General features: G+C 34.2%; 1 protein-coding gene across 1 annotated transcript in view; it reads right to left on the bottom strand.

Annotated features, from left to right (window-relative positions):
• Positions 1-14,502, bottom strand: part of DNAH8 (dynein axonemal heavy chain 8) — a 404,075-nt gene that overhangs the window by 303,377 nt on the left and 86,196 nt on the right. The window contains exons 18-21 of the mRNA XM_027876336.1: positions 8,947-9,027; positions 8,380-8,496; positions 6,351-6,470; positions 5,432-5,567 (exon numbers count right to left, since the gene is read on the bottom strand). Coding sequence (XP_027732137.1) covers positions 5,432-5,567; positions 6,351-6,470; positions 8,380-8,496; positions 8,947-9,027 — 454 coding nt within the window. The remainder of the gene's footprint in view (positions 1-5,431; positions 5,568-6,350; positions 6,471-8,379; positions 8,497-8,946; positions 9,028-14,502) is intronic.

Below are 14,502 nucleotides of genomic sequence, written 5' to 3'. Positions count from 1 at the left end.
AGACACTTGACACTTAGTAGCTGTGTGACCTTGGGCAAGTCACTTAACCCCATTGCCTAGCAAAAACAAAAACAAAAAAATATTTGAAGGGTACAGCTAGGAGGTGCAGTGGATAGAGTACCAACCTCAGAGTCAGGAGGACCTGAGTTCAAATCCAGCCTCAAACACATGATACTCACTAGCTGTGTGACTCTGGGCAAGTCACTTAACCCCAATTGCCTCACCAAAAAAATAAAAATAAAAATTGGACAAGTAGAGGATAATGACTCCCTGAAAAACCACGAGACAATAAAACAAAATCAAAAGAATGAAAAAATGGAAGAAAATGTGAAATATTTCATTAGAAAATACTTGAAAGCCATGATAAAAAAAGAGCCTAGGTGATGGGGAATGAGTGAATCTTACTGTCATCAGAATTGGCTCAAAAAGGGAATAACATGAATACTCAATTGTACAAAAATCTATCTAAAACTACAGGAAACTAGGAGGGGAACGGGATAAAAAGGGGGGGTGATAGAAGGGAAGGCAGATTAGGGGAGGGAGTAGTCAGAAGCAAAACACGTTTGAGGCAGGACAAGGTGAAAGGAGAGAGAAAACAGAATAAATGGGGGAGGATAGGAAGGAGGGAAATACAGTTAGCAATAGTAACTGTGAAAAATAATTGAAGTATGTTTCTCTGATAAAGGCCTCATTGCTCAGACATGCAAAGAACTGAGTCAAATATAATCCTTCAGGGGAAAAATGGGCATTCAATGAAATAGAAGACTTTAAAGTATTCTTGATAAAAAAGACCTGAGCTGAATCCGACTTTCGAAGACAATAATGAAGAGAAGCATAAAAAGGTAAATATGAAAGAAAAATCATAATAAGGTTAAACTGTTTACATTCTTGTATAGGAAGATGATATATGTTACTCCTAGGAACTTTATCATTATTAGGGCACTTAGAAGGAGGCTACATAGACAGAGGGGATGGGTATGAGTTGATTATGTTGGGGTGATTTCCCAAAAAAAATGAAGGGGTGAGAAAAGGGGAAGGGAGAGGAAGATCAGAGAAAATTAACTCACATAAGAGAGGCATGAAAAGAACAGGTTTTACAATGAAGGGAAAGATGAGAGAAAGGATGGAAGGCAACACTTGAACCATACTCTCATCAAAACTGGCTCAAATAGGGAATAACACACACATTCAGTTGGGTATAGAAATTCACTTTACCCTACAGGGAAGAAGTAACGGAAGAGGATAAAAGAAGTAGAAGGGGTCTGATAGAAGTAATGGCAGATTAAGGGAGGTAGTAATCAGAAGCAGAAAAAAAAATTTGAGGAGGGACAGGGTAAAAAGGAGAAGATAAACAGGGAAAAAATAGGATGGAGAAAAATACAGTTAATGATCATAATTGTAAAAGTAAAAGGGATGAACTCACACATAAAACAGAAGCAGTGGAACGGATTAAAAATCAGAATCCAACAATACGTTGTTTCTAAGAAACACATATGAAATACATAGAATCACAGAGAGTAAAAATAAGTGGCTGGAGCAGAATCTATTATGTTTCATCACAATCTCAGACAAAGAAAAAGCAAAAATAAACCTAATTAAAAGAGTAAGAAGGGAAATTATATTTTGCTAAAAGGTACTACAGAAAATGAAGTAATATCAATACTAAATATATATGCATGAAATAGCAGAGCATCCAAATTCTTATAGGAAAAGTTAAATGAGTTACAGGAGGAAATAGATATTAATACTATACTAGTGGTGGACCTCAAATTTCTCCTCTCAGATCTAAATAAATCTAATCATAAAATAAATAAGAAAGAAGTTAAGGAGATGAACAGAATTTTAGAAAAGTTAAATATGATAGACCCCTGGAGAAAACTGAATGGGAATAGAAAAGAGTACACCTTTTTCTCAGCTGGACATGGCACTTTCACAAAAACTGACGACTTATTAGGGCATAAAAACTTTACAACCAAATGCAGAAAAGCAGAAATATTAAATGCATCCTTTTCAGACCACAATGCAATAAAAATTCAATAAATGGCCATGGAAACATAGATTAAAAATTAATTGGAGGCTAAATAATCTAATCCTAAAGAATGATTAGACCAAAGAACAAATCACAGAAGCAATCAATAATTTCATTAAAGACAGTGACAACAATGAGACAACATATGAAAATTTATGGGATGCAGCCAAAACAATACTTAGGGGAAATTTTTTATCTCTAAATGCTTACTTACATCAATATGAGAGAAAAGCAGATATATGAATTGCGCATGAAACTTCAAAAAAATCAGAAAAAGAACAAATTAAAAATTCCCAATTAAACACCAAATTGGAAATCCTGAAAATCAAAAAAGAAATTAAGAAAATTGAAAGTAAGAAAAATATTTAACCAACAAATAAAACTAAGGAGCTAGTTTTATGAAAAAAAAACGGATAAACCATTGGTTAATTTGATTTAAAAAAAAAAATGAAGAAAATCAAATTACCAGTATCAAAAAATGAAAAGGGTAAATTTACCACCTACAAAGAGGAAATTAAAACAATTATTATTAAGAGCCATTCTGCCCAATTATATGCCAATAAATCTGAAAATATCAGTAAAATAGATAAATATTTACAAAAATATGAATTGCCCAGATTATCAGAAAAGGAAATAGAACACTATCTTAGAAAAAGAAATTTAACAAACCATAAATATGTTTCCTAAGAAAAAATCCCCAGGGCCAGACAGATTCACAAGTGGATTCTACCAAACATTTAAAGAACAATTAATTCCAATACTATATAAACTATTTGGAAAAACAGACAAAGAAGAAGTCTCTGCCAAATTCCTTTTACAACACAAATACGGTGCCAATACCTAAATCAGGCAGAGCAAAAACAGAGAAGAAAACTATATGCCAATCTCCTATAAGAATATTGATGCAAAAATTTCAAATAAAATACTAGCAAGTAGATTGCAGAAATATACGATAAAGATCATACACTACGTCCAGGTGGGAATTTTACCAGGAATGCCGAGCAGGTTCAATATTAGGAAAACTACCAGCATAATTGATCAGATCAATAACAAAAACATCAAAAATCATATAATCTCTTATAAATTTCACAGTTTCAGAAAAAGCTTTTGACAAAATACAACACTCATTCCTATTAAAAACATTAGAAGCATGGGAACAAATGGAGTCTTCCCTAAAATGATAAGTAATATCTATCTAAAACCATCAACAAGCATTATCTGTAATGTGAATAAGCTAGAAGCCTTTTCAGTAAGATTAAGGTTGAAGCAAGGATACTCATTATCATCACTGTTATTCATTATTGTTCTAAAAATGCTACCAATAGCAATAAAAGAAGAAAAAGGAATTGAAGAAATTAGAATAGGCAATAAGAATACTATCACTCTTTATATATGATATGATGGTATACTTAGAGAATCAACTAAAAAATTAGTCAAAATAATTAACAATTTCAGCAAAGTTGAGAGATATAAAATAAACCCACATAAATCATCAGCATTTCTTTTTATTACCAAAAAATTCCAGCAGCAAGAGATAACAAAGAAAAATTCCATTTAAAGTAACTGCAAACACTATAAAATATTTGGGAGTCTACCTGCCAAGAAACGTCCAGTAACTATATGAACACAATTACAAAATACCATTTACACAAATAAAGTCAGATCTAAACAACTGGAGACACATTAATCAAAATAATAAAAATGACAATTCTACCTAAACTAATTTACTTATTCACTGTCATACCAATCAAACTACCAAAAAATTATTTTACAGAGCTCTAAAAATAATAACAAAAGTTATCTGGAAGAACAAAAAGTCAAGAACATAAAGGGAATCAATGAAAAATATGTTAAAGAAGGTTATTTAGCAGTACCAGACTTCAAACTATATTACAAATCGGTAATCATCAAAACAATCTGGTATTGGCCAAGAAACAGAGTAGTGGATCAGTGAAACAGATTAAGTATACAATACAGAGGAGTAAATAACCATAGTAATCTAGTGTTTTGAAAACCCAAACATCTAAGATTTTAACAGAAGAACTCACTATTTGACAAAAATTTCTGTTTGGCAGAAACTAGGTATAAACATCTCACTCTCTATACTGATATATGGTCAAAATAGGTATGTGATTTAGATATAAAAGGAGATAAAAGCAAATTAGAGAATCATAGAATATTTTACCTGTCAGATTTATGGATAATCAGAGAATTTATGACCAGAGATAGAGAATATTATGGGATGTAAAATGAATAATTTTGATTACATCAAATTAAAAAGTTTCTGCACAAAGAAAATCAATGCAGCCAACATTAGAAGTAAAGCAAGAAACTGGGAAAAAATTTTACAAGAAATTTTTCTGATAAAGGCCTCATTTCCCAAATACATAGCAAACTGAATTTAGAGGAATACAAATCATTCCCCAATTAATAAATGGTCACAGGATGTGAATAGGCAGTTTTCAGGAGAAATCAAAGTTATCTACAGTCATATGAAAAAAATGTTCTAAATCACTCTTGACTAGAGAAATGAAAATTAAAACAACTTTAAGGTACCACCTCACACCTATCAGATTAGCTAATATGACAAAAAAGGAAAATGACAAATGTTTGAGGGGATGTGAAAAAATAGGGAGACTAATGCACTATTGGTGAAGCTATGACTGACCCAATCATTCTGGAGAACAATTTGGAACTACACCCAAAGGGCTATAAAACAGTACATACGCTTTTAACAACCTCTAGGCCTGTATTCCAAAGAAAAAGGGAAAAGAATCTAAATGCACAAAAACATTTATAACAGTTCTTTTTATAGTGGCAAGGAATTGAAAATTGAGGGAATGCCCATCAACTGAGGTATGGCTGAACAAGTTGTGGTATATGATTGTGATGAATACTATTGTGCTATAAGAAATGATGAGCAGGATGCTTTCTGAAAATCTTGGGAAGACTGACATGAAGTGATGCAAAGTGAAATGAATAGAACTAGGAAAACATTGTACACATTAACTGCAATATTGTATGATGATCAACTGTGACTGACTTAGCTATTCTCAGCAATACAATGATTCAAGAGAATTCCAAAGAACTTATGAGGAAAAATGCTATCCACCTCCAGATAAAGAATTGGTGGAATCTGAATGCAGATTTAATCTTACTTTTTAAAGTTTCTTTATTTTTCATGAGGGGGGATGTCTACATTTTCTTTTGCAATATGGCTAATATGGAAATGTTTTGCATGATGATGAAAAAATGGCACCTACCCTTACAGAGTTTATAATTTTATGAAGGTCTATGGTTCTCAAACTTAACTAGAACTAACAACTAGCTAAGTTGTAAAGGAAAAATGATCTATAAGTCTCAATTCCCAGAATTTCTCTCTTACTATTAGGGATTAATTACCTGCTGTTAGTTTTGAAGTTTTCTTAGGATCTGTAACTTCATAAATTGACTCGAATATTGACAGAAGTTCAACAACAGCTTTTTCCACATGTCTGCTCTTGTGGTTCAATATGTCAGCCCATTCCTTTGTGTAATGCTATCAAACAATGAAATATATTTTAGTTATTTATATATAATGTTAATATGATATACCCGCTACAAAAGTAATAATTTACATTTTATTTTAATACTAATAATAGTTTAGATTTATATAGCTTTTTATTTTTATAACTTACTTCTAAATTACAGAATTACAATTATCGCTACTAGAGAAAAATGGAGAGGGAGGAGTGTTACTTTCATATTGTGTCAGACCAGCAAAAAGTTTATAGTCAAAGGCGTAGCTACCAAGGCTTCTTCTAGCAGTTCTCTGGCCCTCAGAGGAAGAAAAGAAAAAGCTCTAAGTCCCAAAGCCCTTGACCTTTGTCAGCTTTATTCATCATACACAAAGGTTCATGATCACATGTACACACGAACAGAAAAAAAAAAGTTGCAAAGAAAATTAAGAGGAAATTAAAGAGATAATATATTAAGACAATAATAAGACAATAAGATAAAAGAAAAAAAATGATGAAATGGCTGGTCAAAAGAGGTAAGAAGGGAAATAAATGTGGACAAGAAACATTAGATAATTAAAAGAAATGCAAAGAGAAAGGCAGGAGGAATGAGACTTAGTAATGTTACTATACAATCCAATTCCACAAACATTTGTGAAGGACCTATTATATGCAAGACATTGTGTTAGGCACTGGAGATCCAAGATAAACAGCTCCAGCCAATTTCACACCCAAAATTTATATTGCAAATTTATATTTTTAACTTGCAAGGTTATATTCATATAACATGATTTAACAATGAGATATGTAAGAATGATACCTACCTCATTGAGAGTTAACATATCTTCCACTTTTGCTGCACCACTTTCTGGTAGAGAAATTAATAACGTTTTTGATATTTCTTTTAGAACTGCATCAATATGCATTTCACACAAGTCATTGACCTACAAAAAAAGGGAGGGACTTCATTAATAAAAACACTTTTGGCTCTTTTAGTACTGTCTATGTGTGTGTTTTTTTTTAATGTTCAGAATGTAGAAATTTGAAACTAGAAGCCTTACACATCTGTCTCTACTCATGGGCAATGCATTATAGTGTATCACCAAAGTAGAGTGAAAAGCAGAAATACCTTTAACCCCACTCTATGATTATCATGCTACAAATGAGTCTGTGACTTATGATCCATTAGTTGGTCATGCCTCTTGCTATTATTCATTCCTAATAAGAGCCTCACCTATGTTCTCTTTAGATGTTTATTGCTTATATATTCACACTCCAAAACTGGAGTATGGAGTAAGGCTATAATGAGATTTCACTAGTACCATTTTGGTAACACAGGATCAATATTTCATAGGATTTAGAGCAGGAAGAAACCCTTAAGAGATAATCTAGTCAATCAACCTAATTTTACATGTAAGGAAACAGGACCAAAGCACTGAAATGATTTAACCCCAACCTGCACAAGGTGACACGTAAGAAAGGAAAATGTGGCCTAAGGAATAAAGGACTGACCTTAGAATCAAGAATACCTGCGCTAAAGATTTGCCTCTGATACATACTGGCTGTGGGGCCATGGGCAAGTTATGAAAATCTCTCGATGCCCCCTGGACAGCACTCTGAGACCATAATGAGGGAAAGGTGCTGTGCTAAGCACTTAACAAATATTATCCAATTTGATCCTCATAACAACCTTGAGAGGTAGGTGATATTACTACCCCATTTTACAATTGAGGAAATTGAGGCAGAGTTTAAGTGATTTGCTCAAGGTAACACAGCTAGTAAGCATCTAACACAAATTGGAACTGTGATCTTCCTAATTTCTGTCCCAGGCCTTTAGAGCTGAGTTCCTGATTCATACCAAAGAGGGGGAATTTCTATAATATGAGTTCCCCAAACCAATGAAATCATAGATATGAATTTTAAATATAATGCACATCTGGTGTTCTTTCCACTAAATTCAACATTAATGCATTTTAAAGCACTGTCACACATGCCTATATACTTTTAATATACCTTATATTATATAATTATAACACATGTAATATAATTATAGTAAATATTATATATTATATTTTATATATTACATATATTACCCTATATACCTTAATGACTTGTTTCCAGTGCCTCTAAGGCTAAAAACAATTGAGGTGGGTTTCATGAAAAAGATGGAATTTTTCAAAGTACATGAAGGGGCAACTAGGTGATGCTGTGGATATAGTGCCAGTCTAAGTCTTCCTGAGTTAAAATTTGGCCTAAGCCACTTAACTCCATTTACTTCAGTTTTCTCACCTATAAAATGAACTGGAGAAGGAAATGCAAACCATTCCAGTATCTTTGCCAAGAAAACCCCAAATGGGGTCACAAGGAGTTGGACACAACTGAAACAACTGAACAACAACAATAACAAATGAAAGTAGGGGGAAGGATTGGTGAGTCGGGCATTATTTCAGAGATAATATAGTCTGAGAGAAAGCTTAGTGATGGCCACAACAATAAATATTTATTGAGTATCTGTTAAGTACCATACTCTACACAAGCAGTTAAGAGAAAACAACACAAAATCAATAAAAGAAATTACAATTGTTAGACAGTATTTTCATGTAAATCTTACATCCTGTACATTAAGTACCTCTTAATTTGAAGAAATGATCAAAATAAAACCTAAATCCTACAAATACTCAGTACAACAGTAAATGAAATGTATGGAAAAATGTTATTTTTAATTTAGTGAGATTCACTTTCAGATAGAAGTTTTACCCTTTAAGCAGATTTAATAAATTTATAAAATATTAATCACATCCTAAGTCAAATAAAAATATTAGTGTTTTTATTTATATAACATCAGGAACATACCTTTTTTAAAAGCTGATTAAACATATTCATAACTGAATCAACTTCTTGAAAGAAACTGTCTAATGTTAGAGATGACCATGTTAATATTGTTAATCCCTGTCTCAACACCGATTCTACCTATAAAGATTAAAAATAAAATATTCCATTAGTAATACATCTGTATTTATAGGAAACACTACATTGTCTTTATTTGTAAAATAAATAATCTTTCATTTTACTGAAGATCACTTTTTGGTATTTCCTGGTTATCTCTCACTACTCGCTTTAACTGATTATTGGTGTATATATGTATATATACGTATATATCCAAATATATACTATGTCAGATTTTTAAAGTTCCATGGTATTTAGGACTGTATTGTCCTCCAAACACAGTACACATATACTTATTTTATACATTGTAAAGCACTACAAATGGGCTAGGAAGGAATGTTTTCCAAAGGGCTCTTACAGTTTTTCCATAGTACGACTATAGATTCTCTAAAAGATAAATTATATAAAAGCAAACAGCTGCTAACAGATAAAGGATCCTTATATTTGTTTTAGTATACTTTCAGGATAACCAACCTTTTTCATTTTGGGTGCCATCAAATTAACAAACACAGTAGGTACTTCTTGGCATAGTTCATCATAATACTGTAGAAGACCCTATTAAGAGTTAAAATAGCAAATTATATATCAATTTATTAAATTTTATTTTTATTTTCTCTACAGATATTTCTATATTTAACTTTCTTGTAAAAATCTAGTAAGAACATAAAAGTTCTTACAAATAAGTTCTTACTGATGAGTATAAATTAAGCTTCTGTGGAGGGTAACTACAATTTCAGCTAGTTTGCTTAAGTCTTCTGCCTGATCATTTGGAGGGTTATTTGATTTTTACATAAATAACAGGGATTCAGTCTCAAGCAGTAATATCTACCAGTGACCTAATTACAACCAAGACAGTATATGATAGTGAATCAATCACAGAAAAGTAACAGATTCAATATAGCTTGAAAAGATGATCCCTGGTGGTAGAGTTGGGAAGATGACAAAGCAACCTATAACGGATATCCAGCCTGAATAGTTGGATGTGACTCCTAGAAGACGTATAGAAATACTATAATAATTTATATCTTCAGGATAAGATTAAGCAATGGAAAGTATTGATACATCTGCCATTTGATAGACTATTCGGAGGCAGTGTTTTGGAAAAAGTCTTGGATTCAGAAGAACTGGCTTCAGATCTTTTCTATCCACTTACTAGCTATATGACCATATAATATCTCTGGGTCTCAGTTTCTTCATCTGCAACGTGGGGGCAATAACTCTGTCCCTCACAGATCCTTAGGACAAAAGCATATTATAAAATATAAAGTGCTATATAAATGTGAGCTACATAAAACTTGTCAGTTTTTAGAAAACCTACTACTAGCAAAGCAATTCATGCTATGGAACCCACACAAGAAGACAAGTTGGGGGCAGAGTGAGGAGGAAGAGAAGGTAATAAGAATATATTAAGTGCCTACTATGTTCCAGGCAGTGTGCTAAGGGATTTAAAAATATTATCTCATTTGATGTTCACAATTATGCTAGGAGGTAGGTATTATTATTACCTCTATTTATGAGGCATATGAAGGTTAAGTGACTTGTCCAGGGTCACATAGCTAGTAAGTTTTGAGATCTGGTTTGAGTTCAGATCTTCCTAACTCCAGACCCAGTATTCAATGCGCCACTTAGTAGCCTCAAAGGGAGAGAAAAATAAGGCCAGAGTAGCAAAAGTAACTCTGGATTTAGTTATGTGCAATTATCTTAACAAAATATAGAATTTAAATTAAAAAGTATTTTAGAGGTCATCTAGTCTCACTACTTTACTTCACAGATGAGGACCAGATTAAGTAATTGGATCAATGTCACTCAGTAAATAAATAGAAGAGCCAGAATTTAAACCCATATGCACTCAGTGTTCCCATAACAAAATTCCCCTAATCAGTGGCATCACACCAAATTAAATTCTACATTATTTACACATCACTTCTCTAAATTCTGTTAAAGTACAGATACTGAGTACCGAGGTGTTGTAGTGAATAGAGCACCAGCCCTGGAGTCAGGAGAACCTGAGTTCAAATTCAGCCTCAAACACTAACTAGCAGTGTGACCCTGGGCAAGTCACTTAATCCTGTTTTCATCAGTTCATCTCTAAAATGAGCTGGAGAAGGAAATGGCAAACCACTCTGGTATCTTTTGCCAAGAAAATCCCAAATGGATATAACAGAGACAACTCAACAACAAAAGTACAGATATACAGACAGATGACACACATACCTTTTGCAATTGCAATCAGAGCATACACACACAAACACAAGAAGCTGTTATAATTTATTGAGCTTTACCCATACAAATGGCCATTTGATTTTTCCCGAGTTTCACTACATACACAGTACTGTTTGGAGTATCCCTGTAAAAGGTGGTTTTCCCTGTTTGTATTTACTTCCTTGGGGATATAGAAGCTGGAAATAGTGGACTCAAAGCTTTGTAATTATAGTTCTCTCTTTCTCTCTCTTGTCTCTTGATGGTCCACCTTCTGTTTCCAAAGCCTTTCAGGGACCCTCCCTCACACATGGGATACACTTCCTCCTCACCACCAAAGCAAATGAATCCCTTTCTTCCTTCAAAATGAAGCTCAAGCACCACCTTCTGTACCTGGGCCTTTCCTGACCCGCCCCCCCCCCAAACTATTAGTGTCCTCCTCCCAAACCATCTTGTATTTAACTACTTTGTATTTATCTGTATTTTCCTCTTTATGGTTATTCTGTATATACTTATTTCCGTGTTTGTTATCTCCACACAAAAATGTAAGCTCCTTAGGAGACTTTTTAAGAGCCTTAATAATTATTTACTTGATTACGGATCAAGAGCTAGAAAAGTGATTCAGTCAATGTGTTTTCGTTGCTGTTTCATTTATTATTAGTACTTAGAACAGATATTAATACTAATAGGGAGTGGGAGCTGAATTTGAGCCTTAAAAGACACCCACTACTGTTAATCTCCAGCATCTTCTCAGAAGCATTGGTCAACTACTCTTTAAGAAAACAGAAAATATTCAGCCAAAATTACCAGGCCTTAAAACATATATCCTTTGAGCTTACAGAAATTTCCATCAGCACTGCTGAGCCACGAAGCACTCATCATTGATTCCTCCAGATACTCTCTGTTCATTGCTACCCCAAAGGGTTGCCCAACTTCCTTAGCCCAAGTAGCTCCTAATCCAAGAAATCCAATGGTAAATTATAAATGTGTTCTAGCTCATTCTAAATAAGCCCCAGGGGGTGTTATGCTTTAACAGCATCTACTCCAAAGATACCAAGAATGGACTAGAACTTGAAGAAGAAAAAAATGGAGCAGAAAAAAAGTTAATGAACCCAGAGTCGTGGCAACAGATCTTTCTGCCCCAATTAAAAATTCCTGTAATTCTTCATATATAAAATAGCTGCTGGTATAATTTTATCAAATGCTAAAAATCTGTACCATAACAATTACATTTAGCCAAATGAGAATATGAAATTTATTATTCCCCCAAAAAATGTTTACGGTACATAGTATTTTGTTTTTTTGTTTTTGTTTTTTTCACTATGGCAATCCTCGAAGGTAGCCTATTAATGTGCAGAAAATCTACAATTTGCCTTGGTGGAAGAAGTACCAACAAATCATGACTTCCTGAAATATTGTTTTTCCATGATTCACAATTTGTAATTTTTAATTTTTAAAGTTAACTTGTATTTTTGATTTCATTTTTTTCCCTTTGCCATTGATTGTGACAAGGTTTCCAAAATTCTCTTCCAGCTTTGTTCCTTCCCTCCTCCTGTGTTTCTAGTGATTTCTTCAGGGCTTCTCAGAGTAATTTGTACTGTCTTGCCCCAGTCACTTGGGGAGATAATGGGAATGGGGGTCACAATGAGGAATTTTCCCCACTGCTTTGATAACTCATTTATTAGTCTTCCCTGCATTCTTTACTGCCTTGAATTAACCTTGTCTCATCTATGTTTAATGGCTTTGTTTGCCTGAGTGCTTGTATGAAAGCTTAATGCTCCTAGTTAGGAAGCAAAATAAATTAGACTCTGGATTGCCAAGGGAAAACTTCAGGAAGGGAACAAGCCAGGGAGACCATTGTTGGGAGGCCCTCTACAATGTATACAGATGCCCATCATTTCAAAGTCACGGCTTATCAGTGTCTTTTGGTGTACAAAAACATATATATGTGCATGTGTGTGATTTTTTACATTTTGCTCTGCTAATCATAGAACCAGGAAAACTTTGAGAATTTTTGTCAAGAGACGCTAAGCAAGCTGCTGTTTGAATCAGCTTTTTTCTGACAGTTATTTCTTTCTTTATATAATTTTAAGTCCCACTTTCCCAGATTTTGATCATTTTTCTTCCAGAATAAGTTACCCAAATAGCCTTCCAGAATTGTACTCATGTATAATTTTCAAAGGAAGGACAAGACTGTGTTAAAATTTAAATTTTGATATATCTGACTTCAACTTCCTTAAATTTAATTTTTTGGAAATTGTTCCTATAAAATATGAAAATCTTGACTTTGTATTTTTTGCCATGCATTAATTTAGCTTTACTTTTGATTTGTTATTGTCATTAAAGATTCTCTGTCTGCTTTTCTCTTTCTGGCTACCATCTTATTTTTGTTCTGTTGTTGTAGTTCTCTACCTTTTCCACAGTATATAACACCTCCACCACAGTATATAAAAACCATTTTCCTATGAATTGAAGATTTATGCCTTTTAGGCATAATGAAAAAAAAGTTGATCTTTCTCACATATAAGGGGATATTTTGAAAACCTCATTATTTGTTTCATTGGCAGTTTCATACTAAAATTCTTTATCTGATCTGTTCATCTCACTTTTTCTTCCTTCTTCCTTCCCCAACCTCTATCCTAATTTTATTCTTTCCTATTTATTGTTTTTACAAAGCTATTACCAAGTTTTACTACATGGCCAATAGCCAATTTAGCTATTAAAAGGCAAAAGGCAACATAATTTTCTCCATGCATATAAACAGTGAATACAGACAGAACAGATAAGAGATAGTTTGGGAGCATAGCTCATTAAGCTATATCCAACATATATTAAAGATCTTGCAATTTAAAAGAAAAAAATATTTCCTTCAAAAACCGCAAGAGGCAGAGCCAAGATTGTAGAGTGACCTGCTTGAACTACCCCCCAAACCCCTCCAAATACCTGTAAAAATGGCTCTAAACAAATTCTAGAGCAGCAGAACCCACAAAAAGACAGTGTGAAACAAATATCCAGCCCAAGACAACGTGGATGATTGATTAGAAAGGTCTATTGTGCCAGGCTGGGGGAGAAACGCAGTTCAGCATGGGAATGCAGGCAAAACAAGCCTCAGCAAACCAGGAGCAGGCTGCAGAGGACTGAATCACAGGCAGCTGTGGCAGTTTCCAGACTTCTCAACCCACAAATGCCAAAGACAACTTAGAAGGTCAGTAGGAAAAGTCTGTGACCATGGTGAGAGAGAAGCTTATTCCTAGCCCCAATCCCTAAGCAGCCCCTGGGTGGCGGTTGCTTCTGGAGCTTCTGGCCCACAGACTGAGGGCCAATTGATTAGCTGATCAGAGGAGGACTGCAGGGATATCTTTGCTGATGTTGAGGCAGAATTCTCTTGCTTTGCGTGTGCTTGGATCTGGGTCACAGTTCTGGGTGGCAATCCTGGGGTGAGGAGGAGGGCTGGCATGGTGGAGCTTGTGGTGGCAGTAGAGAGGGAATAATCCCCACAGTTCCAAGGCAGAAAAGAGTGCGAGACCAGAGCACAGGCCACGAAAGGAGTAAACATCTTGCCTGTGATCATACCTAGAAGTATCTCTGAAAAACCGCTGCACAAAACCCCCAAAGCTTGGGACAGTACATTCGCCACACCGGAAGCAGACCCCTACCTTAACAAAGAGTTTAAAACTCAAGTAATTGGCTGGGATCATGAGCAAACTGCACAAAAAAGGTCAGACCACAGAATCTTTCTTTGGTGACAAAGAAGATCAAAACAACCAACTAGAAGAAGACAATAAAGTCAAAGCTTCTACATCCAAAGCCTCCAAGAAAAATATGAATCAG

The sequence above is a fragment of the Vombatus ursinus genome, unplaced genomic scaffold (genome assembly GCF_900497805.2).
Source record: "Vombatus ursinus unplaced genomic scaffold, bare-nosed wombat genome assembly UNPS02014811.1, whole genome shotgun sequence".
Taxonomy (NCBI): Eukaryota; Metazoa; Chordata; class Mammalia; order Diprotodontia; family Vombatidae; genus Vombatus; species Vombatus ursinus.
The sequence above is the reverse complement of the archived record's forward strand: the minus strand, read 5'-3'. Positions and strand labels throughout refer to the sequence as shown.